This window comes from Haliotis rubra, unplaced genomic scaffold (assembly GCF_003918875.1).
Source record: "Haliotis rubra isolate DU_JTF1 unplaced genomic scaffold, ASM391887v1 Scf1503, whole genome shotgun sequence".
Lineage (NCBI taxonomy): Eukaryota > Metazoa > Mollusca > Gastropoda > Lepetellida > Haliotidae > Haliotis > Haliotis rubra.
Window position 1 is genome coordinate 82,561 of NW_025765452.1, and position 27,638 is coordinate 110,198.

Below are 27,638 nucleotides of genomic sequence, written 5' to 3' on the forward strand. Positions count from 1 at the left end.
GTAGGCATGTAACAGGAAGACTAGGATGTACATTGACAGTTACTGTAGGCATGTGGCATGAAGACTAGGATGTACACTGACAGTAACTGTAGGCATGTGAGAGGAATAGCAGCATGCACATTGACAGTAACTGTAGGCATGTGACAGGAAGACTAGCATGTACACTGACAGTAACTGTAGACGTGTGAGAGAAAGACTAGGATGTACACTCACAGTTCCTGTAGGCATGTGAGAGGAAGACTAGCATGCACACTGACAATAACTGCTGACATGTGACAGGAAAACTAGCATGTACACTGATAGTAACTGTAGGTATGTGACAGAAAGACTAGGATGTACACTGACAGTAACTGTAGGCATGTGAGAGGAAGACTGGCATGTGCACTACCAGTAACTGCGGGCATGTGACAGGAAGACTAGCATGCACACTGACATTATCTGCGGGCATGTGACAGGAAGACTAGCATGTACACTGACAGTAACTGTCGGCATATGACAGGAAGACTAAGATGCATGACCGTAAATGTAGGCATTGACAGGAAGTATGTACTGACAGTAGGCATGTGACAGGAAGACTAGGCATGCACATTGACAGTAACTGTAGGCATGTGACAGGAAGACTAGGATGTACACTGACAGTAACTGTAGGCATGTGACAGGAAGACTAGGCATGTACAGTGACAGTAACTGTAGGCATGTGACAGGAAGACTAGCATGCACAGTGACAGTAACTGCTGACATGTGACAGGAAGACTACCATGTACACTGACAGTAACTGCTGACATGTGACAGGAAGACTACCATGTACACTGTCAGTAACTGCTGACATGTGACAGGAAGACTAGCATGTACACTGACAGTAACTGCTGACATTTGACAGGAAGACTAGCATGTACACTGACAGTAACTGCTGACATGTGAGGGGAAAACTAGCATGTACACTGACAGTAACTGTAGACATGTGACAGGAAGACTAGCATGCACACTGACAGTAACTGCGGGCATATGACAGGAAGACTAGGATGTACACTGACAGTAACTGTAGGCATGTGACAGGAAGACTGGCATGTGCACTGACAGTAACTGTAGGCATGTGTGATAAAGACTAGCATGCACACTGACAGTAACTGTAGGCATGTTACAGGATGAAAAGCATGTACACAGACAGTAACTGTAGGCATGTGACAGGAAGACTAGGATGTACACTGACAGTAACTGTAGCCATGTGACATGAAGACATGTAACTGACAGGAAGACTGATGAACAGACAGACTGTAGGATGACAGGAAGACTAGGATGAACACTGACAGTAACTGTAGGCATGTGACAGGAAGACTAGGATGTACACTGACAGTAACTGTAGGCATGTGCATGTACATGACAGTAACTGTAGGCATGTGACAGGAAGACTAGGATGTACAGACAGTAACTGTAGGCATGTGACAGGAAGACTAGGATGTACACTGACAGTAACTGTGACAGGAAGACTGGCATGTGACAGGAAGACTAGTAGCAGGAAGTAGCATGTACACTGACAGTAACTGTAGGCATGTGACAGGAAGACTAGCATGTACACTGACAGTAACTGTAGGCATGTGAGAGGAAGACTAGGATGTACATTGACAGAAACTGTAGGCATGTGACAGGAAGACTAGCATGTGCACTGACAGTAACTGTAGGCATGTGTGATAAAGACTAGCATGCACACTGACAGTAACTGTAGGCATGTGACAGGAAGACTAGCATGTACACAGACAGTAACTGTAGGCATGTGACAGGAAGACTAGCATGTACACTGACAGTAACTGTAGGCATGTGACAGGAAGACTAGGATGAACACTGACAGTAACTGTAGGCATGTGACAGGAAGACTAGCATCTACACTGACAGTAACTGTAGGCATGTGACAGGAAGAGTAGCATGTACACTGACAGTAACTGTAGGCATGTGACAGGAAGACTAGGATGTACATTGACAGAAACTGTAGGCATGTGACAGGAAGACTAGCATGTACACTGACAGTAACTGTAGGCATGTGACAGGAAGACTAGCATGTACACTGGCAGTAAATGTAGGCATGTGACAGGAAGACTAGCATGTACATTGACAGTAACTGTAGGCATGTGACAGGAAGACTAGGATGTACATTGACAGTAACTGTAGGCATGTGACGGGAAGACTAGCATGTACACTGACAGTAACTGTAGGCATGTGACAGGAAGACTAGCATGTACACTGACAGTAACTGTAGGCATGTGACAGGAAGACTAGCATGTACACTGACAGTAACTGTAGGCATTTGACAGGAAGACTAGCATGTACACTGACAGTAACTGTAGGCATGTGACAGGAAGACTAGCATGTACACTGACAGTAACTGTAGGCATGTGACAGGAAGACTAGCATGTACACTGGCAGTAAATGTAGGCATGTGACAGGAAGACTAGCATGCACGCTGACAATAACTGCAGGCATGTGGCAGGAAGACTAGGATATACACTGATAATAACTGCAGACATGTGACAGGAAGACTAGCATGTACACTGCCAGTAACTGTACGCATGTGACTGAAAGACTAGGATGTACACTGACAGTAACCAGATGCACGTGACAGAAAGACTAGCATGTACACTGCCAGTAACTGTACGCATGTGACAGGAAGACTAGCATCTACACTGACAATGACTGTAGGCACGTGACGACAGAAAGACTAGGGTGTACACTGATAGTAACTGTAGGCATGTGATAGAAAGACTAGCATCTACACTGACAGTATATGTAGGCATGTGACAGGAAGACTAAGTTGCACACTGACCGTAAATGTAGGCATGTGACAGGAAGACTAACATGTACATTGACAGTAACTGTAGGTACGTGACAGGAAGGCTAACATGTACATTGACAGTAACTGTAGGCACGTGACAGGAAGACTAGCATGCACCATGACAGTAACTGTAGGCATGTAACAGGAAGACTAGGATGTACATTGACAGTTACTGTAGGCATGTGGCATGAAGACTAGGATGTACACTGACAGTAACTGTAGGCATGTGAGAGGAATAGCAGCATGCACATTGACAGTAACTGTAGGCATGTGACAGGAAGACTAGCATGTACACTGACAGTAACTGTAGACGTGTGAGAGAAAGACTAGGATGTACACTCACAGTTCCTGTAGGCATGTGAGAGGAAGACTAGCATGCACACTGACAATAACTGCTGACATGTGACAGGAAAACTAGCATGTACACTGACAGTAACTGTAGGTATGTGAGAGAAAGACTAGGATGTACACTGACGGTAACTGTAGGCATGTGAGAGGAAGACTGGCATGTGCACTAACAGTAACTGCGGGCATGTGACAGGAAGACTAGCATGCACACTGACATTATCTGCGGGCATGTGACAGGAAGACTAGCATGTACACTGACAGTAACTGTAGGCATATGACAGGAAGACTAAGATGCACATTGACAGTAACTCTAGGCATGTGACAGGAAGACTAGCATGCACATTGACAGTAACTGTAGGCATGTAACAGGAAGACTAGGATGTACACTGACAGTAACTGTAGGCATGTGAGAGGAATAGTAGCATGCACACTGACAGTAACTGTAGGCATGTGACAGGAAGACTAGCATGCACAGTGACAGTAACTGCTGACATGTGACAGGAAGACTAGCATGTACACTGACAGTAACTGCTGACATGTGACAGGAAGACTAGCATGTACACTGTCAGTAACTGTAGACATGTGAGAGGAAGACTAGCATGCACACTGACAGTAACTGCTGACATCTGACAGGAAGACTAGCATGTACACTGACAGTAACTGCTGACATGTGAGGGGAAGACTAGCATGTACACTGACAGTAACTGCTGACATGTGACAGGAAGACTAGCATGTACACTGACAGTTACTGTAGACATGTGAGAGGAAGACTAGCATGCACACTGACAGTAACTGCGGGCATGTGACAGGAAGACTGGTATGTGCACTGACAGTAACTGTAGGCATGTGTGATAGAGACTAGCATGCACACTGACAGTAACTGTAGGCATGTTACAGGATGAAAGGCATGTACACAGACAGTAACTGTAGGCATGTGACAGGAAGACTAGCATGTACACTGACAGTAACTGTAGCCATGTGACATGAAGACTAGGATGTACACTGACAGTAACTGTAGGCATGTGACAGGAAGACTAGCATCTACACTGACAGTAACTGTAGGCATGTGACAGGAAGACTAGCATGTACACTGACAGTAACTGTAGGCATGTGAGAGGAAGACTAGCATGCAAACTGACAGTAACTGCGGGCATGTGACAGGAAGAGTAGGATGTACACTGACAGTAACTGTAGGCATGTGACAGGAAGACTGGCATGTGCACTGACAGTAACTGTAGGCATGTGTGATAAAGACTAGCATGCACACTGACAGTAACTGTAGACATGTGACAGGATGAATAGCATGTACACAGACAGTAACTGTAGGCATGTGACATGAAGACTAGCATGTACATTGACAGTAACTGTAGACATGTGACAGGAAGACTAGGATGAACACTGACAGCATCTGTAGGCTTGTGACAGGAAGAGTAACATGTACACTGACAGTAACTGTAGGCACGTGACAGGAAGACTAGGATGTACATTGACAGAAACTGTAGGCATGTGACAGGAAGACTAGCATGTACACTGACAGTAACTGTAGGCATGTGACAGGAAGACTAGCATGTACACTGACAGTAAATGTAGGCATGTGACAGGAAGACTAGCATGTACATTGACAGTAACTGTAGGCATGTGACAGGAAGACTAGGATGTACATTGACAGTAACTGTAGGCATGTGACAGGAAGACTAGCATGTACACTGACAGTAACTGTAGGCATGTGACAGGAAGACTAGCATGTACACTGACAGTAACTGTAGGCATGTGACAGGAAGACTAGCATGTACACTGACAGTAACTGTAGGCATTTGACAGGAAGACACTAGCATGTACACTGGCAGTAAATGTAGGCATGTGACAGGAAGACTAGCATGTACACTGACAGTAACTGTAGGCATGTGACAGGAAGACTAGCATGTACACTGGCAGTAAATGTAGGCATGTGACAGGAAGACTAGCATGCACACTGACAATAACTGCAGGCATGTGGCAGGAAGACTAGGATATACACTGATAATAACTGCAGACATGTGACAGGAAGACTAGCATGTACACTGCCAGTAACTGTACGCATGTGACTGAAAGACTAGGATGTACACTGACAGTAACCAGATGCACGTGACAGAAAGACTAGCATGTACACTGCCAGTAACTGTACGCATGTGACAGGAAGACTAGCATCTACACTGACAATAACTGTAGGCACGTGACAGAAAGACTAGGGTGTACACTGACAGTAACTGTAGGAATGTGATAGGAAGACTAGCACCTACACTGACAGTATATGTAGGCATATGACAGGAAGACTAAGTTCCACACTAACCGTAAATGTAGGCATGTGACAGGAAGACTAACATGTACATTGAAAGTAACTGTAGGTACGTGACAGGAAGACTAACATGTACATTGACAGTAACTGTAGGCACGTGACAGGAAGACTAGCATGCACCATGACAGTAACTGTAGGCATGTGGCGTGAAGACTAGGATGTACACTGACAGTAACTGTAGGCATGTGAGAGGAATAGTAGCATGCACATTGACAGTAACTGTGGGCATGTGATAGGCAGACTAGCATGTACACTGACAGTAACTGTAGACGTGTGAGAGAAAGACTAGGATGTACACTGACAGTTCCTGTAGGCATGTCAGAGGAAGACTAGCATGCACACTGACAGTAACTGCTGACATGTGAGAGGAAGACTAGCATGTACACTGACAGTAACTGTAGGTATGTGAGAGAAAGACTAGGATGTACACTGACAGTAACTGTAGGCATGTGAGAGGAAGACTAGCATGCACACTGACAGTAACTGCGGTCATGTGACAGGAAGACTGGCATGTGCACTGACAGTAACTGCGGGCATGTGACAGGAAGACTAGCATGCACACTGACATTATCTGCGGGCATGTGAGAGGAAGACTAGCATGTACACTGACAGTAACTGTAGGCATATGACAGGAAGACTAAGATGCACACTGACCGTAAATGTAGGCATGTGACAGGAAGACTAGCATGTACATTGACAGTTACTGTAGGCACGTGACAGGAAGACTAGCATGCACATTGACAGTAACTGTAGGCATGTGACAGGAAGACTAGGATGTACATTGACAGTTATTGTAGGCATGTGACATGAAGACTAGGATGTACACTGACAGTAACTGTAGGCATGTGAGAGGAATAGTAGCATGCACAGTGACAGTAACTGTAGGCATGTGAGAGGAAGACTAGCATGTACACTGACAGTTACTGCTGACATGTGACAGGAAGACTAGCATGTACACTGACAGTAACTGTAGACATGTGAGAGGAAGACCAGCATGCACACTGACAGTAACTGTAGGCATGTGAGAGGAAGACTAGCATGCACACTGACAGTAACTGTAGACCTGTGAGAGGAATAGTAGCATGCACAGTGACAGTAACTGTAGGCATGTGACAGGAAGACTAGCATGTACACTGACAGTTACTGCTGACATGTGACAGGAAGACTAGCATGTACACTGACAGTTACTGCTGACATGTGACAGGAAGACTAGCATGTACACTGACAGTAACTGCGGACATGTGACAGGAAGACTAGCATGTACACTGACAGTTACTGCTGACATGTGACAGGAAGACTAGCATGTACACTGACAGTAACTGCTGACATGTGACAGGAAGACTAGCATGTACACTGACAGTAACTGCTGACATGTGACAGGAAGACTAGCATGTACACTGACAGTAACTGTAGACATGTGAGAGGAAGACTAGCATGCACACTGACAGTAACTGTAGGCATGTGAGAGGAAGACCAGGATGTACATTGACAGAAACTGTAGGCATGTGACAGGAAGACTAGGATGAACACTGACAGCATCTGTAGGCTTGTGACAGGAAGACTAGCATGTACACTGACAGTTACTGCTGACATGTGACAGGAAGACTAGCATGTACACTGACAGTAACTGCTGACATGTGACAGGAAGACTAGCATGTACACTGACAGTAACTTTAGACATGTGAGAGGAAGACTAGCATGCACACTGACAGTAACTGTAGACATGTGAGAGGAAGACCATGATGTACATTGACAGAAACTGTAGGCATGTGACAGGAAGACTAGGATGAACACGGACAGTAACTGTAGGCATGTGACAGGATGAATAGCATGTACACAGACAGTAACTGTAGGCATGTGACAGGAAGACTAGCATGTACATTGACAGTAACTGTAGGCATGTGACAGGAAGACTAGGATGAACACTGACAGCATCTGTAGGCTTGTGACAGGACGAGTAGCATGTACACTGACAGTAACTGTAGGCATGTGACAGGAAGACTAGGATGTACACTGACAGTAACTGTAGGCATGTGAGAGGAAGACTAGCATGCACACTGACAGTAACTGCGGTCATGTGACAGGAAGACTGGCATGTGCACTGACAGTAACTGCGGGCATGTGACAGGAAGACTAGCATGCACACTGACATTATCTGCGGGCATGTGACAGGAAGACTAGCATGTACACTGACAGTAACTGTAGGCATATGGCAGGAAGACTAAGATGCACACTGACCGTAAATGTAGGCATGTGACAGGAAGACTAGCATGTACATTGACAGTTACTGTAGGCACGTGACAGGAAGACTAGCATGCACATTGACAGTAACTGTAGGCATGTGACAGGAAGACTAGGATGTACATTAACAGTTATTGTAGGCATGTGACATGAAGACTAGGATGTACACTGACAGTAACTGTAGGCATGTGAGAGGAATAGTAGCATGCACAGTGACAGTAACTGTAGGCATGTGACAGGAAGACTAGCATGTACACTGACAGTAACTGCTGACATGTGAGAGGAAGACTAGCATGTACACTGACAGTAACTGCTGACATGTGAGAGGAAGACTAGCATGCACACTGACAGTAACTGCTGACATGTGACAGGAAGACTAGCATGTACACTGACAGTAACTGTAGACATGTGAGAGGAAGACTAGCATGCACACTGACAGTAACTGCGGGCATGTGACAGGAAGACTAGCATGCACACTGACAGTAACTGCTGACATGTGACAGGAAGACTAGCATGTACACTGACAGTAACTGTAGGCATGTGAGAGGAAGACTAGCATGTACACTGACAGTAACTGTAGGCATGTGAGAGGAAGATCTAGACTAGCATGCACACTGACAGTAACTGCTGACATGTGACAGGAAGACTAGCATGTACACTGACAGTAACTGTAGGCATGTGACAGGAAGACTAGCATGTACACTGACAGTAACTGCTGACATGTGACAGGAAGACTAGCATGTACACTGACAGTAACTGCTGACATGTGACAGGAAGACTAGCATGTACACTGACAGTAACTGCTGACATGTGACAGGAAGACTAGCATGTACACTGACAGTTACTGCTGACATGTGACAGGAAGACTAGCATGCACACTGACAGTAACTGCTGACATGTGACAGGAAGACTAGCATGTACACTGACAGTAACTGTAGGCATGTGAGAGGAAGACTAGCATGCACACTGACAGTAACTGTAGGCATGTGACAAGAAGACTAGGATGTACACTGACAGTAACTGTAGGCACGTGACAGGAAGACTAGGATGTACACGGACAGTAACTGTAGGCATGTGACAGGAAGACTAGCATGTACACTGACAGTAACTGTAGGCATGTGACAGGAAGACCAGGATGTACACTGACAGTAACTCTGACCTATTGATTAAAACATGAAGTATGTATAAGACATTTCTGTGTTCATTTATTGGGAACGAAAATGGATGAAAAGCGAAGAAAGATGAAACGTGAAACGTATATATGGCAACTCAATGTATGCAAATCAATGTACTTTTGAACCTGACTGAGTTCACCAGGGACCCTCTCATATGTTCCGTCAAATGCAATGAAATTTACCGAACATACAATCTTCGTTTACTAAAGAGATTCTGAAAAATTCAAAATGTCAACGGATTGAGAGACCACTTGACTTTTCTATAATTGTCTTCTTTTGTAACTGTTCCAAGCGAATCTCTTATATCACTGACGAGATGCTTCTGATAACAATACAACACGTTACTTCAGTGTCTGAGGCGGACCTCCTCGCCGCCAGTAATTATTACCGCCTACAGGCACAGATAGTCCAGTGTTCCAGCACCTACATTATGTGGGTCCACCACCCACCTTTTTATTATAACAGGAAGGTAGCTCCAGAGGGGGAGGTCCACCACGCACTTTGTTCATTAGAGGGGGAAGGCGGCACTAGAGGGGGAAGGCAGCACAGAGGGGAAGGCAGCACTGGGGGAAGAGGGGAAGGCAGCACTAGGGGGGAAGGCAGCAGCACTAGGGGGAAGGCAGCTGCAGAGGGGAAGGCAGCACTGGGGGAAGGCAGCACTAGAGGGGAAAGGCAGCACAGGGGGGGAGGCAGCACTGGGAGAGGGGAGGCAGCACTAGAGGGGAAGGCAGCACCAGGGGAAGGCAGCACAGGGGAAGGCAGCACTAAGAGGGGAAGGCAGCACCAGAGGGGAAGGCAGCACAGGGGGAAGGCAGCACTGGGGAAGGAGCACTGGAGGCAGCACTGGGGGAAGGCGGCACCAGAGGGGAGGCAGCACAGAGGGGAAGGCAGCACTGAGGGAAGGCAGCACCAGAGGGGAAGGCAGCACCTGAGGGGAGGAGCACAGCACTGGGGGAAGGCAGCACTGGGGAAGGCAGCACTAGAGGGAGGGCAGCACTAGGGGAAGGAGGCACTCAGAGGGGGAAGGCAGCACTGGGAGGGAAGGCAGCACTAGGGGGAAGGCAGCACTGGGAGGGGGGGAAGCACACTAGAGGGGAAGGCAGCACAGAGGTGGCTGGGGGAGGCACCCACTGGGGGAGGCAGCACTAGGGGGGAAGGCAGCACCACTGGGGGAAGGGGCACTGGGGAAGGCGCAGCACCAGCAGAGGGAAGGCAGCACTAGGAGGGGAAGGCAGCACTGGGGGAAGGCAGCACCAGAGGAGGAGGCAGCACTGGGGAGAGGGGAAAAGGCAGCACTAGGGGGAGGCAGCACTAGAGAAGGAAGGCACTAGGGGAAGGCAGCACCAGAGGGGAGGCAGCACTAGGGGAAGGCAGAAGGCAGCACTGGAGGGAGGGCGGCGCACTAGAGGGAGGAAGGCAGCACCTGGGGGAAGGCAGCACTAGAGGGAGGCACTAGAGGGAAGGCAGCACTGAGGGGAAGGCAGCACTAGAGGGGAAGGCAGCACCAGGGGGAAGGCAGCACTGGGGGAAGGCAGCACCTGGGAGAGGCAGCACTGGGGAAGGCAGCACTAGAGGGGAAGGCAGCACTAGAGGGGAAGGCAGCACTAGAGGGGAAGGCAGCACTAGAGGGGAAGGCAGCACTAGGGGAAGGCAGCACCTGGGGAGGCGGCAGAGGCAGCACTAGAGGGAGGCAGCACTAGGGGAAGGCAGCACTAGAGGGGGCACTGAGGGGAAGGCAGCACTAAGGGGAGAGGCAGCACGCAGAGGGGGAAGTGGCAGCACTGGGAAGGCAGCACTGAGGGGAAGGCAGCACAGAGTGGCAGGCTCCAGAGAGGAAGGCAGCACTAGAGGGGAAGGCAGCACTAGGGGGAAGGCAGCACTGGGGAAGGCAGCACTGCAGGGGGAAGGCAGCACTAGAGGGGGAAGGCAGCACTGGGGGAGAGGCAGGGGAAGGCAGCACTAGAGGGGAAGGCAGCACACCAGAGGGGAAGGCAGCACTCAGAGTGGGGGAAGGCAGCACTAGAGGGGAAGGCAGCACCAGGGGGAAGGCAGCAGGGGAAGGGGGAGGCAGCACTAGAGGGGAAGGTAGGAGGGGGAAGGCAGCACTAGGGGGGAAGGCAGCACTAGAGGAAGGGAAGGCAGCACTAGGGGGAAGGCAGCACTAGAGGGGAAGGCAGCACTAGAGGGGAAGGCAGCACTGGAGGGGAAGGCAGCACTAAAGGGGAAGGAGAATCCTTGGATCCACTGATAGATCTCCCATCTACCAGACTCACAGATTGTAATACAATACATATTACAGTGTGTTGTACACTTCTACAGCCGCGGGTTAGTATCGCCATTATGTGGGCTTATACCCGTGGTGGACTATCTGTAGAGAGTTTAGTTTCCAGCAATGTCCCAACAGAGGCAGCTAAAGGGAGTTATACACTGTACCCATGTGAGAACTCAGGTCTCCGGAGTGACTGACTTGGTTTGGTTTTACGCCGCTTTTAGCAATATTCCAGCAACAACACGGCGGGGGACACCAGAAATGGGCTTCACTCATTGCACCCATGTGGGGACTCGAACCCGGGTCTTCGGCGTGACGAGCCAACGCTTTAACCATTAGGCTACACCACCGTCCCCAGGTCTCCGGAGTTACGAAGGAACACTTGTCATGTTGCTTCACACAAGTAAACATCGGGCAGTCAGTATCAATCAGTCCCTAAAGGGGGAACACAGCCGTTTTCCGGAAACCATGTCCCGGTAGTTGCTATAGTTACAGGGTTAGGGGGTCCTCCTCGTGTACTCACTATATGTTTGTGTTTGCTACAGTTACAGGGTTAGGGGGTTCTCCTCGTGTACTCACTATATGTTTGTGTTTGCTACAGTTACAGGGTTGGGGGTTCCCACGTGTACTCACTATATGTTTGTGTTTGCTACAGTTACAGGGTTGGGGGGTTCTCCACGTGTACTCACTATATGTTTGTGTTTGCTACAGTTACAGGGTTGGGGGGTTCTCCACGTGTACTCACTATATGTTTGTGTTTGCTACAGTTACAGGGTTGGGGGGTTCTCCACGTACTCACCATATGTTTGTGTTTGCTACAGTTACAGGGTTGGGGGTTCTCCACGCACCTCACCATATATGTTTGTGTTTGCTACAGTTACAGGGTTAGGGTTCTCCATGTGCTCACTATATGTTTGTGTTTGCTACAGTTACAGGGTTGGGGGGTTCTCCACGTGTACTCACTATATGTTTGTGTTTGCTACAGTTACAGGGTTAGGGGTTCTCCACGTGTACTCACTATATGTTTGTGTTTGCTACAGTTACAGGGTTGGAGGGTTCTCCACGTGTACTCACTATATGTTTGTGTTTGCTACAGTTACAGGGTTGGGGGTTCTCCACTGTGTACCTCACTATATGTTTGTGTTTGCTTACAGGGTTGCAGATTTTACAGGGTTGGGTTCCGCTGTACTCCATGTTTGTGTTTGCTACACAGGGTTGGGGGTTCTATGTTTCACCTATATGTTTTGTTTACAGTTACAGGGTTGGGGGTTCTCCACGTGTACTCACTATATGTTTGTGTTTGCTACAGTTACAGGGTTGGAGGGTTCTCCACGTGTACTCACTATATGTTTGTGTTTGCTACAGTTACAGGGTTGGGGGGTCTCTCCACTATATGTTTGTGTTTGCTACAGTTACACTCCACATTATATGTTTGTGTGTTTGCTACAGTTACAGGGTTGGAGGGTTCTCCACGTGTACTCACTATATGTTTGTGTTTGCTACAGTTACAGGGTTGGAGGGTTCTCCACGTGTACTCATTATATGTTTGTGTTTGCTACAGTTACAGGGTTGGAGGGTTCTACACGTGTACTCATTATATGTTTGTGTTTGCTACAGTTACAGGTTTGGAGGGTTCTACACGTGTACTCACTATATGTTTGTGTTTGCTACAGTTACAGGGTTGTAGGGTTCTACACGTGTACTCACTATATGTTTGTGTTTGCTACAGTTACAGGGTTGGAGGGTTCTCCTTGTCCCATCTCATCGCTGCCTTCATTGTGACAGCAGTGTTTGCCTTTGTGGTGTACCTTCTGTGGGACTGTTCGTGCAAACGGAAGAAGGATGAGGAGCGGCACCGTCTGAGTCCAGAGTCCCACAGGATTGACACAAAGACTATGTACGCCCTGGAGCTGGAACCTGGCGTTGTTCTCCTACAGAGTCAGGACGGCGAGTTCTTCAGGATCCTGCACGAGTACGACGCTGTCAAACACGCACGTGATTATGGAACAGCGCCACCTGGTGGTGTGGCTTTGCAAGGGCAGACGATCCATTATATTCCCAACTACACCCGTGCTCACATGCAGACCCAAGCGTCTGCCCCCCAACCCGCTGAAGAGCTAATGGTGTGGGACGGCCAGACTTCCCCTCCCCCGTATCAGTAACAGAAGACACCAGTTTCTCACCTTTATTTTTCCTCATTTGCTAAATCCGTTATTTCTGTCTTTTTTAAAAAGATAGACAGTACCCCTGGCGTGATTGAAGACTGGTACAGCATGAGTGATTGATGATGATATAATATCCTCATATTTAGAACTCGGACTAGAGAAAATATACCGCCGTTTGAAGTTAATAAGGGATAATATTACGGTGATGCGCAAAAATACAAAAAGAAAGTGCCTTAGCAACATAATTAAAATAACATTCTTCAAGTTGTCTCAACGTCCCGTGAATGTCCTGGACAAGGTATATACGGGTTGTCAACTGACTTGTAACTGACTAACTGGCTTGTAATCTTATTAACTGGCTTGTAACTGTCTAACTGCGGGATAAAACACGTGTAACGCTTGGTCACCTACACAAATCCATATATCGTGTTGTGTCATTATTTCTTGGATACATGTACTCCGGTACACTGATGAATCTCAGCCCTGTATGTGAGTACCACGTCGACAACAGAGGACAGCCCTGTATGTAAGTATCACGTCGACAACAGAGGGCAGCCCTGTATGTGAGTTTCACGTCGACAACAGAGGACAGCCCTGTATGTGAGTATCACGTCAACAGAGGACAGCCCTGTATGTGAGTACCACGTCGACAACAGAGGACAGCACTGTATGTGAGTATCATGTCTATAATAGAGGACAGCCTTGTATGTGAGTATCACGTCGACAACAGAGGACAGCCCTGTATGTAAGTATCACGCCGACAACAGAGGACAGCCCTGTATGTTAGTACCACGTCGACAACAGAGGACAGCCCTGTATGTAAGTATCACGTCGACAACAGAGGACAGCCCTGTATGTGAGTATCACGTCGACAACAGAGGACAGCCCTGTATGTGAGTATCACGTCGACAACAGAGGACAACCCTGTATATGTCAGTATCACGTCGACAACAGAGGACAGCCCTGTATGTCAGTATCACGTCGACAACAGAGGACTTTTCCTGCTCGCGTGGCTGTGGTTTCATTGCACATTCAGTTGAAGGGAATATGAATTTATACACGACTGATATGTCCTCAGTGTTATCCCACAAGTTTGCAGTATAGTATGTAGCACATTGTCGACATAGGAATGATTGCTGTATAGTATGTAGCACATTGTCGACATAGGAAAGTTTGCAGTATAGTATGTAGCAAAATGTCGACATAGGAAAGTTTGTAGTATAGTATGTATAACATTGTCGACATAGGAAAGTTCAGTGTAAGGATAACAGACGTATATGATGTTGTTTAACGCCGCAGTTAGAAATGTTCCATGTGTGGAGTTGTTAACGTAGGAAAGTTCAGTGTAAAGATAATAGACTATACATGAATGGGGAACAATAACACTCAGCGGAAGAAAGAGAAGTTAATGTGAACGCGATGGAGATTAACATTGTATATCCAATTTGTGTAGAAGTTATTAGGGGAAGGGAACCCTCGGCAGCTTCGTATCTTCCTGCAAGTTTCCCTCTGAAGTACAGGATCAGATCTGACATTATGGAGGAGACAGAGTATCACCGCTAAATGATTAAATGAAACAGGAGAACTAACTTGTATTATAGTATTGAAATATATTTTTTTCACAGCATCGATTTTGTCGATAAGCTAAAACCAGAAACAAAACATAATAGGGCTATGTTATACACGGATCTCTGTTGTCATTGTGAGCAAACAGGGTTTAAATTGGCGTGTACTGAAGTCTTTGTAATTAAGCGTGATGATATATTGACACAACGATACGGTAGCTGTCTGCCTTTGTCGTACCAACTCACATCAGCTAAATTAAAACATCTCAGGTGGAAGTGTCAGGTGACTCGGCGATGTCTGTCGACTACCGGGGATTCTGTGTCTTCTACTTACTGAATACATGATTACTTGGAGTAGAGAAACAAATGTTTCATTGCGCTAATCGAGGTAGCGATATACCATCAGACTTGACAAACACTGACTAAAGAGACGAAATTGTCAACACATTTATTATCTTCTATGTATTTATATGCTATATATTACCAGTTTAATGTTTGTTCGACGGCCTGTGAATAATATTGAGTGAGTGAGTGAGTGAGTTTGGATCAGATAGTACAACGACTGACACAGTGATCCACACAGCCATAGTACAGTCTACATGGAGTGAGTGAGTCTTGATCAGACAGTACAACGACCGGTACAGTGATCCACACAGCCCAAATACAGTCTACATGGAGTGAGTGAGTGAGTCTGGATCAGATAGTTCAACAACTGATGCAGTGATCCACACAGTCCAGGTACAGTCTACATGGAGTGAGTGAGTGAGTGAGTGAGTCTGGATCAGACAGTACAACGACCGGTACAGTGATCCAAACAGTCAACGTACAGTTTACATGGAGTGAGTGAGTGAGTCTGGATCAGACAGTACAACGATCGGTACAGTGATCCCCACAGTCAAAGTACAATCTACATGGAGTGAGTGAGTGAGGCTGGATCAGACAGTACAACGACCGGTACAGTGATCCACACAGTCCAAGTACAGTCTACATGGAGTGAGTGAGTGAAAGTACAACGACTTATACAGTGATCCACACAGCTCAAGTACAGTCTACATGGAGTGAGTGAGTGATGAGATGATTACCTCCCCTGGTGAATAGACACACTGTTCACTGCAGAACAAATAATTTCAAGAAATTACAAAATCAAAAAAGGCTGGACGGTTGACAAATTGTTCACGTGTACGTAAGTACCCAGTGAGTGATCTGAGAGAAGTCATGATCGACCTACAGACCTACAGAGCTAGGATTGGACATTTAGTCCAACCACCTGGGTCGTGACAGGTGAGACATGTCGCCATTGAATATACACCGTTTACATCTGCGTCTGATATGCCGCTCTGTTAACGGTACGCTTAATGCTATACACAATTAATACATCTGCGTCTGATATGCTGCTCTGTTAACGGTACCCTTAATGCTATCCACCGTTTACATCTGTGTCTGATATGCCGCTCTGTTAACGGTACCCTTAATGCTATACACCGTTTACATCTGCGTCTGATATGCCGCTCTGTTAACGGTACCCTTAATGCTATCCACCGTTTACATCTGTGTCTGATATGCCGCTCTGTTAACGGTACCCTTAATGCTATACACCGTTTACATCTGCGTCTGATATGCCGCTCTGTTAACGGTACCCTTAATGCTATACACAATTAATACATCTGCGTCTGATATGCCGCTCTGTTAACGGTACACTTAATACTATACACCGTTTACATCTGCGTCTGATATGCCGCTCTGTTAACGGTACCCTTAATACTATACACCGTTTACATCTGCGTCTGATATGCCGCTCTGTTAACGGTACCCTTAATGCTATCCACGGAGTGAGTGAGTGATGAGATCATTGCCATCCACCATGGCATTCAGATGCGGGGATCATTATGCTAGTATTGGATTTAATCTCCTTGATTCACACTCATTTGAACACAACTGTGCATACACTCGTGACGTCACAGATCACTTAACCATGAGAAATGAAGCGTATGTTTGTAGTGTACTGTAGTCTCGCGGGTCTATCACATCAGCAAGTGTGGTTAGACTCCAGATACTTCTGTCTAGTGTACTGTCGTCTCGCGGGTCTATCACATCAGCAAGTGTGGTTGGACTCCAGATACTTCTGTCTAGTGTACTGTCGTCTCGCGGGTCTATCACATCAGCAAGTGTGGTTAGACTCCAGATACGTCTGTCTAACGATATGGACCAACCCAGGCCCAGCATATAACCTCAGATATAACCTCAGATATAACCTCAGATATATAACCTCAGATATAACTTCAGATATAACTTCAGATATAACCTCAGATATAACCTCAGATATAACCTCAGATATATAACCTCAGATATAACCTCAGATATAACTTCAGATATAACCTCAGATATAACCTCAGATATAACCTCAGATATATAACCTCAGATATAACTCTCAGATATAACCTCAGATATAACCTCAGATATATAACCTCAGATATAACCTCAGATATAACTTCAGATATAACCTCAGATATAACCTCAGATATATAACCTCAGATATAACCTCAGATATAACCTCAGATATAACCTCAGATATAACCTCAGATATATACCTCAGATATAACCTCAGATATAACTTCAGATATAACCTCAGATATAACCTCAGATATAACCTCAGATATAACCTCAGATATAACCTCAGATATAACCTCAGATATAACTTCAGATATAACCTCAGATATAACCTCAGATATAACCTCAGATATAACCTCAGATATAACCTCAGATATATAACCTCAGATATAACCTCAGATATAACCTCAGATATAACTTCAGATATAACCTCAGATATAACTTCAGATATAACTTCAGATATAACCTCAGATATAACTTCAGATATAACCTCAGATATAACTTCAAGATATAACTTCAGATATAACTTCAGATATAACTTCAGATATAACTTCAGATATAACCTCAGATATAACCTCAGATATAACCTCAGATATAACCTCAGATACAACTTCAGATATAATCAGATATAACCCTTTGATATAACTCCTCAGATATAACGGCTTCAGATATAACTTCAGATATAACCTCAGATATATAACCTCAGATATATAACCTCAGATATAACCTCAGATATAACTTCAGATATAACCTCAGATATAACCTCAGATATAACCTCAGATATATAACTCAGATATAACTTTGATGCTCTTCAGATATCAGATATAACCTCAGATATATAACCTCAGATATAACCTCAGATATAACCTCAGATATAACCTCAGATATAAACCTCAGATATAACCTCAGATATAACCTCAGATATAACCTCAGATATAACCTCAGATATAACCTCAGATATAACTTCAGATATAACCTCAGATATAACCTCAGATATAACCTCAGATATAACTTCAGATATAACCTCAGATATACCTCAGATATAACCTCAGATATAACTCTCAGATATAACCTCAGATATAACCTCAGATATAACCTCAGATATAACCTCAGATATAACTTCAGATATAACTCTCAGATATAACCTCAGATATAACCTCAGATATAACTTCAGATATAACCTCAGATATAACTTCAGATATAACCTCAGATATAACTTCAGATATAACTTCAGATATAACTTCAGATATAACCTCAGATATAACTTCAGATATAACTTCAGATATATTTCAGATATAATCCTCAGATATAACCTCAGATATAACCTCAGATATAACTTCAGATATAACTTCAGATATAACTTCAGATATAACCTCAGATATAACCTCAGATATAACTTCAGATATAACTCTCAGATATAACCTCAGATATAACCTCAGATATAACCCTCAGATATAACCTCAGATATATAACCTCAGATATAACCTCAGATATAACCTCAGATATATAACCTCAGATATAACCTCAGATATAACTTCAGATATAACCTTCAGATATAACCTCAGATATAACTTCAGATATAACTTCAGATATAACCTCAGATATAACTTCAGATATAACTCAGATATAACTTCAGATATAACTCAGATATAACTTCAGATATAACCTCAGATATAACTTCAGATATAACCTCAGATATAACCTCAGATATAACTTCAGATATAACCTCAGATATAACCTCAGATATAACCTCAGATATAACCTCAGATATAACCTCAGATATAACCTCAGATATAACCTCAGATATAACCTCAGATATAACCTCAGATATAACCTCAGATATAACTTCAGATATAACCTCAGATATAACCTCAGATATAACCTCAGATATAACCTCAGATATAACCTCAGATATAACCTCAGATATAACCTCAGATATAACCTCAGATATAACTTCAGATATGTAACCTCAGATATAACCTCAGATATAACTTCAGATATAACTTCAGATATAACCTCAGATATAACTTCAGATATAACTTCAGATATAACCTCAGATATAACTTCAGATATAACTCTCAGATATAACTTCAGATATAACCTCAGATATAACTTCAGATATAACCTCAGATATAACTTCAGATATAACTTCAGATATTACTTCAGATATAACCTCAGATATAACTTCAGATATAACCTCAGATATAACTTCAGATATAACTTCAGATATAACTTCAGATATAACCTCAGATATAACTTCAGATATAACCTCAGATATAACCTCAGATATAACCTCAGATATAACCTCAGATATAACCTCAGATATAACCTCAGATATATAACCTCAGATATAACCTCAGATATAACCTCAGATATATAACCTCAGATATAACCTCAGATATAACTTCAGATATAACTTCAGATATAACCTCAGATATAACTTCAGATATAACTTCAGATATAACCTCAGATATAACTTCAGATATAACTTCAGATATAACTTCAGATATAACCTCAGATATAACTTCAGATATAACCTCAGATATAACTTCAGATATAACCTCAGATATAACCTCAGATATAACCTCAGATATAACCTCAGATATAACCTCAGATATAACCTCAGATATATAACCTCAGATATAACCTCAGATATAACTTCAGATATAACTTCAGATATAACCTCAGATATAACCTCAGATATATAACCTCAGATATAACCTCAGATATAACCTCAGATATGTAACCTCAGATATAACCTCAGATATAACTTCAGATATAACTTCAGATATAACCTCAGATATAACCTCAGATATAACTTCAGATATAACCTCAGATATAACTTCAGATATAACTTCAGATATAACTTCAGATATAACCTCAGATATAACTTCAGATATAACCTCAGATATAACTTCAGATATAACTTCAGATATTACTTCAGATATAACCTCAGATATAACTTCAGATATAACCTCAGATATAACTTCAGATATAACTTCAGATATAACTTCAGATATAACCTCAGATATAACTTCAGATATAACCTCAGATATAACCTCAGATATAACCTCAGATATAACCTCAGATATAACCTCAGATATATAACCTCAGATATATAACCTCAGATATAACCTCAGATATAACCTCAGATATATAACCTCAGATATAACCTCAGATATAACTTCAGATATAACTTCAGATATAACCTCAGATATAACTTCAGATATAACTTCAGATATAACCTCAGATATAACTTCAGATATAACCTCAGATATAACTCTCAGATATAACCTCAGATATAACTTCAGATATAACCTCAGATATAACCTCAGATATAACCTCAGATATAACCTCAGATATAACTTCAGATATAACCTCAGATATAACCTCAGATATAACCTCAGATATAACTTCAGATATAACTCTCAGATATAACTCAGATATAACCTCAGATATAACCTCAGATATAACTTCAGATATAACCTCAGATATAACCTCAGATATAACCTCAGATATAACTTCAGATATAACCTCAGATATAACCTCAGATATAACCTCAGATATAACCTCAGATATAACCTCAGATATGTAACCTCAGATATAACCTCAGATATAACTTCAGATATAACTTCAGATATAACCTCAGATATAACTTCAGATATAACTTCAGATATAACCTCAGATATAACTTCAGATATAACCTCAGATATAACTTCAGATATAACCTCAGATATAACTTCAGATATAACCTCAGATATAACTTCAGATATAATCCTCAGATATTACTTCAGATATAACCTCAGATATAACTTCAGATATAACCCTCAGATATAACTTCAGATATAACTTCAGATATAACTTCAGATATAACCTCAGATATAATCCTTCAGATATAACCTCAGATATAACCTCAGATATAACCTCAGATATAACCTCAGATATAACCTCTCAGATATAACCTCAGATATATAACCTCAGATATAACCTCAGATATAACCTCAGATATATAACCTCAGATATAACCTCAGATATAACTTCAGATATAACTTCAGATATAACCTCAGATATAACTTCAGATATAACTTCAGATATAACCTCAGATATAACTTCAGATATAACTTCAGATATAACTTCAGATATAACCTCAGATATAACTTCAGATATAACCTCAGATATAACCTCAGATATAACCTCAGATATAACCTCAGATATAACCTCAGATATATAACCTCAGATATAACCTCAGATATAACCTCAGATATATAACCTCAGATATAACTCTCCTTCAGATATAACCTCAGATATAACCTCAGATATAACCTCAGATATAACCTCCTCAGATATAACTTCAGATATAACTTCAGATATAACTTCAGATATAACCTCAGATATAACTTCAGATATAACTTCAGATATAACTTCAGATATAACCTCAGATATAACCTCAGATATAACCTCAGATATAACCTCAGATATAACCTCAGATATAACTTCAGATATAACTTCAGATATAACCTCAGATATAACTTCAGATATATAACCTCAGATATAACTTCAGATATAACCTCAGATATAACTTCAGATATATAACTTCAGATATAACCTCAGATATAACCTCAGATATATAACCTCAGATATAACCTCAGATATAACTTCAGATATATAACCTCAGATATAACCTCAGATATAACTTCAGATATAACCTCAGATATAACCTCAGATATAACCTCAGATATAACCTCAGATATATAACCTCAGATATAACCTCAGATATAACCTCAGATATAACCTCAGATATAACCTCAGATATAACTTCAGATATAACTCAGATATATAACCTCAGATATAACCTCAGATATAACCTCAGATATATAACCTCAGATATAACCTCAGATATAACCTCAGATATAACCTCAGATATATAACCTCAGATATAACCTCAGATATAACCTCAGATATAACCTCAGATATAACCTCAGATATAACCTCAGATATAACCTCAGATATAACCTCAATGAAAAATGATCTTGTAGCTGAAACTAAAGAGTTCAGGCTATACATGCAAACAGAACTGACGACGATTAAAAGAACACAAAGTAAACTGTCAGACAAATGCTCAACGCTAGAAAAGGCTGTGTCGGAGCTACGTAAGGATATAGATAACGTTTCGTGTGAGCACAGCGCTATATACAGTGATGTAGATGCGCTACATAGCAAGCTTGAACACATAGAAGAGAGATTAGATTCTCAAGGCACTGAGCTTGATAAACTAGAAGCCGTTAGTCACAGAGACAATGTCGTGTTCTATGGTTGTCCTGAACGTGAAAACGAAACTTTTGAGGCTTGCAAGCAATATATTGTAGAACTATTAAACACGCATGTCAACACTAAGGTGTGGCAACACAGTGACATTATACCTGCGCATCGTATTGGTAAACAACAACAATCAAACAAGGTCACGCCCCCTTATAGCGAAATTCGCGTCAACTGATGACAAAATTGAAACCTTAGGACACCGAGGGCAGTTTAAAAAGTCTAATATCGGTGTTGCCAATGACTTAACGGAAGTACAACGAGAGACACTGGCTGGTCTGAAACAAAAGGTTTGCTTGGCTACTACAAGAATGGCCAACTATTCACTAAACCAGCCCGACTTGACACGTTCAGGCGATTCGCACGCCCCAGACCTACATCATCGACACCCAGGGACACGGCCGCTACTCCAGTCGCATCCAGGGACACCGCCGGTGCAGAGACACCAACCCCCGGAGAGACGTCGAGGTCACGTGACTCCCCTACCACCGAAACGATGGATGACGAATAGGGAGGAGGCCGGGTCCGACAATTCAATACAGACTCACCAGGTGCTAATGTTTCCTTACATGCTCAAGACCTATTTCTATTCTGACACGGAATGTTGACGGTCTAATGTCCAAGATTTATGACTGTGAATTCATTCAATTTCTGCAACAATTTGATAATGTATGTCTAGTAGAAACATTCCTGGATACAATCATACATATACCACAACGTTCTGCTTATGATGTTTATGTTGCTAATGCTCATAGACAAGCTGCTGTTGGTAGATTATCGGGCAGTGTCTACATGTTCATTCATAAATCAATTGCTAAACACTGCCAACATTTGAATTTGAATATTGCTAATGCTGTTGGCATTAGACTTGATAAGTCACTCACTAGAGAGGATAAAGATCTAGTTGTGATGGGAATTTATGTACCCCCACTGGCTCCTCGTTCTATCTGTCTACAGACAGGGTCACGGCAATAGAAGAGGTGGACCAGTGGCTGACCCACAACGCTGACGACAGCGTCGACACTGTCCTGGGTGGGGACTTTAACGCACGAGTCGGTTGTGGTAACAAGCCCCCAGAGACAGTCGACCGACCAGTGGCTGACCCACAACGCTGACGACAGCGTCGACACTGTCCTGGGTGGGGAATTTAACGCACGAGTCGGTTGTGGTAACAAGCCCCCAGAGACAGTCGACCGACCAGTGGCTGACCCACAACGCTGACGACAGCGTCGACACTGTCCTGGGTGGGGACTTTAACGCACGAGTCGGTTGTGGTAACAAGCCCCCAGAGACAGTCGACCGACCAGTGGCTGACCCACAACGCTGACGACAGCGTCGACACTGTCCTGGGTGGGGACTTTAACGCACGAGTCGGTTGTGGTAACAAGCCCCCAGAGACAGTCGACCGACCAGTGGCTGACCCGCAACGCTTGCGACCGACTGTCCTGGGTGGGGACTTTAACGCACGAGTCGGTTGTGGTAACAAGCCCCCAGAGACAGTCGACCGACCAGTGGCCGACCCACAACGCTGGCGACAGCGTCGACACTGTCCTGGGTGTGGACTTTAACGCACGAGTCGGTTGTGGTAACAACGCTCACCGAGGAGGAAAGTACTCCTTTGGACCAGAGACACTCTTGTGATATAACTGTAAATACGTTTGGAAGAAAGTTACTTGATGTTTGCTTTACTCATCACTTGTACATATGTAATGGTAGATGTCCAGGGGACAGACAGGGCAGGTATACTCATATATCAGAAGCGGGTTGTAGTGTTACTGATTACGTTATTGCATCTGTAATTACCCATTCATATTGTAAATACTCATATATCAGAAGCGGGTTGTAGTGTTACTGATTACGTTATTGCATCTGTAATTACCCATTCACATTGTATTGAAAAGACTTTCATATTATCAAGATAAAGATTGTATGTGTTACTTTGTAAAGTTACCGAAGATGAACGTCACATTATATTATCATTGTCATATATCTGTACGGGTTGAATTTCGTATTACGTTATTGCATCTGTAATTACCCATTCATATTGTAAATACTCATATATCAGAAGCGGGTTGTAGTGTTACTGATTACGTTATTGCATCTGTAATTACCCATTCATATTGTAAATACTCATATATCAGAAGTGGGTTGTAGTAAGATTGAGAATATCTTTGATCTGTAAATACCGATTCATATTGGCAATTAATGAACAAAAATGTAATTACGTTATTATGGGTCACCCATTCATATTGTAAATACATATATCAGAATTGGTTGTAGTGTTATTGATTACGTTATTGCATCTGTAATTACCCATTCATATTGTAAATACTTATATATCAGAAGCGGGTTGTAGTGTTACTGATTACGTTATTGCATCTGTAATTACCCATTCATATTGTAAATACTTATATATCAGAAGCGGGTTGTAGTGTTACTGATTACGTTATTGCATCTGTAATTACCCATTCATATTGTAAATACTTATATATCAGAAGCGGGTTGTAGTGTTATTGATTACGTTATTGCATCTGTAATTACCCATTCATATTGTAAATACTTATATATCAGAAGCGGGTTGTAGTGTTACTGATTACGTTATTGCATCTGTAATTACCCATTCATATTGTAAATACTTATATATCAGAAGCGGGTTGTAGTGTTACTGATTACGTTATTGCATCTGTAATTACCCATTCATATTGTAAATACTTATATATCAGAAGCGGGTTGTAGTGTTACTGATTACGTTATTGCATCTGTAATTACCCATTCATATTGTAAATACTTATATATCAGAAGCGGGTTGTAGTGTTACTGATTACGTTATTGCATCTGTAATTACCCATTCATATTGTAAATACTTATAGATAATAGTGTTACTGATTACGTTATTGCAGCTGTAATTATCAGAATACGGGTTGTAGTGTTACTGATTACGTTATTGCAGCTGTAATTACCCATTCATATTGTAAATACTTATACATCAGAAGCGGGTTGTAGCGTTACTGATTACGTTATTGCAGCTGTAATTACCCATTCATATTGTAAATACTTATATATCAGAAGCGGGTTGTAGTGTTACTGATTACGTTATTGCATCTGTAATTACCCATTCATATTGTAAATACTTATATATCAGAAGCGGGTTGTAGTGTTACTGATTACGTTATTGCATCTGTAATTACCCATTCATATTGTAAATACTTATATATCAGAAGCGGGTTGTAGTGTTACTGATTACGTTATTGCAGCTGTAATTACCCATTCATATTGTAAATACTTATACATCAGAAGCGGGTTGTAGTGTTACTGATTATGTTATTGCAGCTGTAATTACCCATTCATATTGTAAATACTTATATATCAGAAGCGGGTTGTAGTGTTATTGATAATGTTATTGCAGCTGTAAATACCCATTCATATTGTAAATACTTATCAGTGCACTCTCAAGTTGAATCGAAGCACATGCCTGTTAGTTTACTGTTAACCTTTGACTCTGCTGAATTTACATGCGTAGATAATCCCAGTATAAGAACATTTATATCGCTATATATGGAATGAGAACCACAAGGAAACATTGGTAGATTTGCTACATAAACAGCAACCAGCATTTAACGTATTAACTGACTGAATAAATGCTGATATCAACCAAGCACTGGATTTATTTATCAGAAATGTTTTGAACGCAGCTGAAATATTCAAGAAAACACCAAGTAAAGCAAACAAGCGTGGTTTTATACTAGAAGTTGTCAACATGCTGAACGAGAGGCTAGACGTGCACTTAGACGCTTCAGAAATATACTAGAAGTTGTCAACATGCTAAACTAGAGGCTAGACGTGCACGTAGACGCTTCAGAAATATCCTAGAAGTTGTCAACATGCTAAACTAGAGGCTAGACGTGCACTTAGACGCTTCAGAAATATACTAGAAGTTGTCAACATGCTAAACTAGAGGCTAGACGTGCACTTAGACGCTTCAGAAATATCCTAGATGTTGTCAACATGCTAAACTAGAGGCTAGACGTGCACTTAAACGCTTCAGAAATATCCTAGAAGTTGTCAACATGCTAAACTAGAGGCTAGACGTGCACTTAGACGCTTCAGAAATATCCTAGAAGTTGTCAACATGCTAAACTAGAGGCTAGACGTGCACGTAGACGCTTCAGAAATATACTAGAAGTTGTCAACATGCTAAACTAGAGGCTAGACGTGCACTTAGACGCTTCAGAAATATACTAGAAGTTGTCAACATGCTAAACTAGAGGCTAGACGTGCACTTAGACGCTTCAGAAATATCCTAGATGTTGTCAACATGCTAAACTAGAGGCTAGACGTGCACTTAAACGCTTCAGAAATATCCTAGAAGTTGTCAACATGCTAAACTAGAGACTAGACGTGCACTTAGACGCTTCCAGAAATATACTAGAAGTTGTCAACATGCTAAACTAGAGGCTAGACGTGCACTAAGACCTTCAGGAAATACCCTAGATGTTGTCAACATGCTAAACTAGAGGCTAGACGTGCACTTAAACGCTTCAGAAATATCCTAGAAGTTGTCAACATGCTAAACTAGAGGCTAGACGTGCACTTAGACGCTTCAGAAATATCCTAGAAGTTGTCAACATGCTAAACTAGAGGCTAGACGTGCACTTAGACGCTTCAGAAATATCCTAGAAGTTGTCAACATGCTAAACTAGAGGCTAGACGTGCACTTAGACGCTTCAGAAATATCCTAGAAGTTGTCAACATGCTAAACTAGAGGCTAGACGTGCACTTAGACGCTTCAGAAGTATACTAGTTGTCAACATGCTAAACTAGAGGCTAGACGTGCACTTAGATGCTTCAGAAGTATCCTAGAAGTTGTCAACATGCTAAACTAGAGGCTAGACGTGCACTTAGACGCTTCAGAAATATCCTAGAAGTTGTCAACATGCTAAACTAGAGGCTAGTGGATGCACTTAGACGCTTCAGAAGCATCCTAGAAGTTGTCAACATGCTAAACCAGAGGC

The 27,638-nt window shown here is 42.7% G+C and overlaps 1 protein-coding gene across 1 annotated transcript in view; it reads left to right on the forward strand.

The window, feature by feature from the left end:
* Nucleotides 1-13,391, forward strand: part of LOC124270294 — a 52,444-nt gene extending 39,053 nt beyond the window's left edge. Inside the window, exon 3 of the mRNA XM_046705334.1 lies at nucleotides 12,922-13,391. Coding sequence (XP_046561290.1) covers nucleotides 12,922-13,354 — 433 coding nt within the window. The 3' untranslated portion in view covers nucleotides 13,355-13,391. The remainder of the gene's footprint in view (nucleotides 1-12,921) is intronic.
* The last annotated feature ends 14,247 nt before the right edge of the window (nucleotides 13,392-27,638 follow it).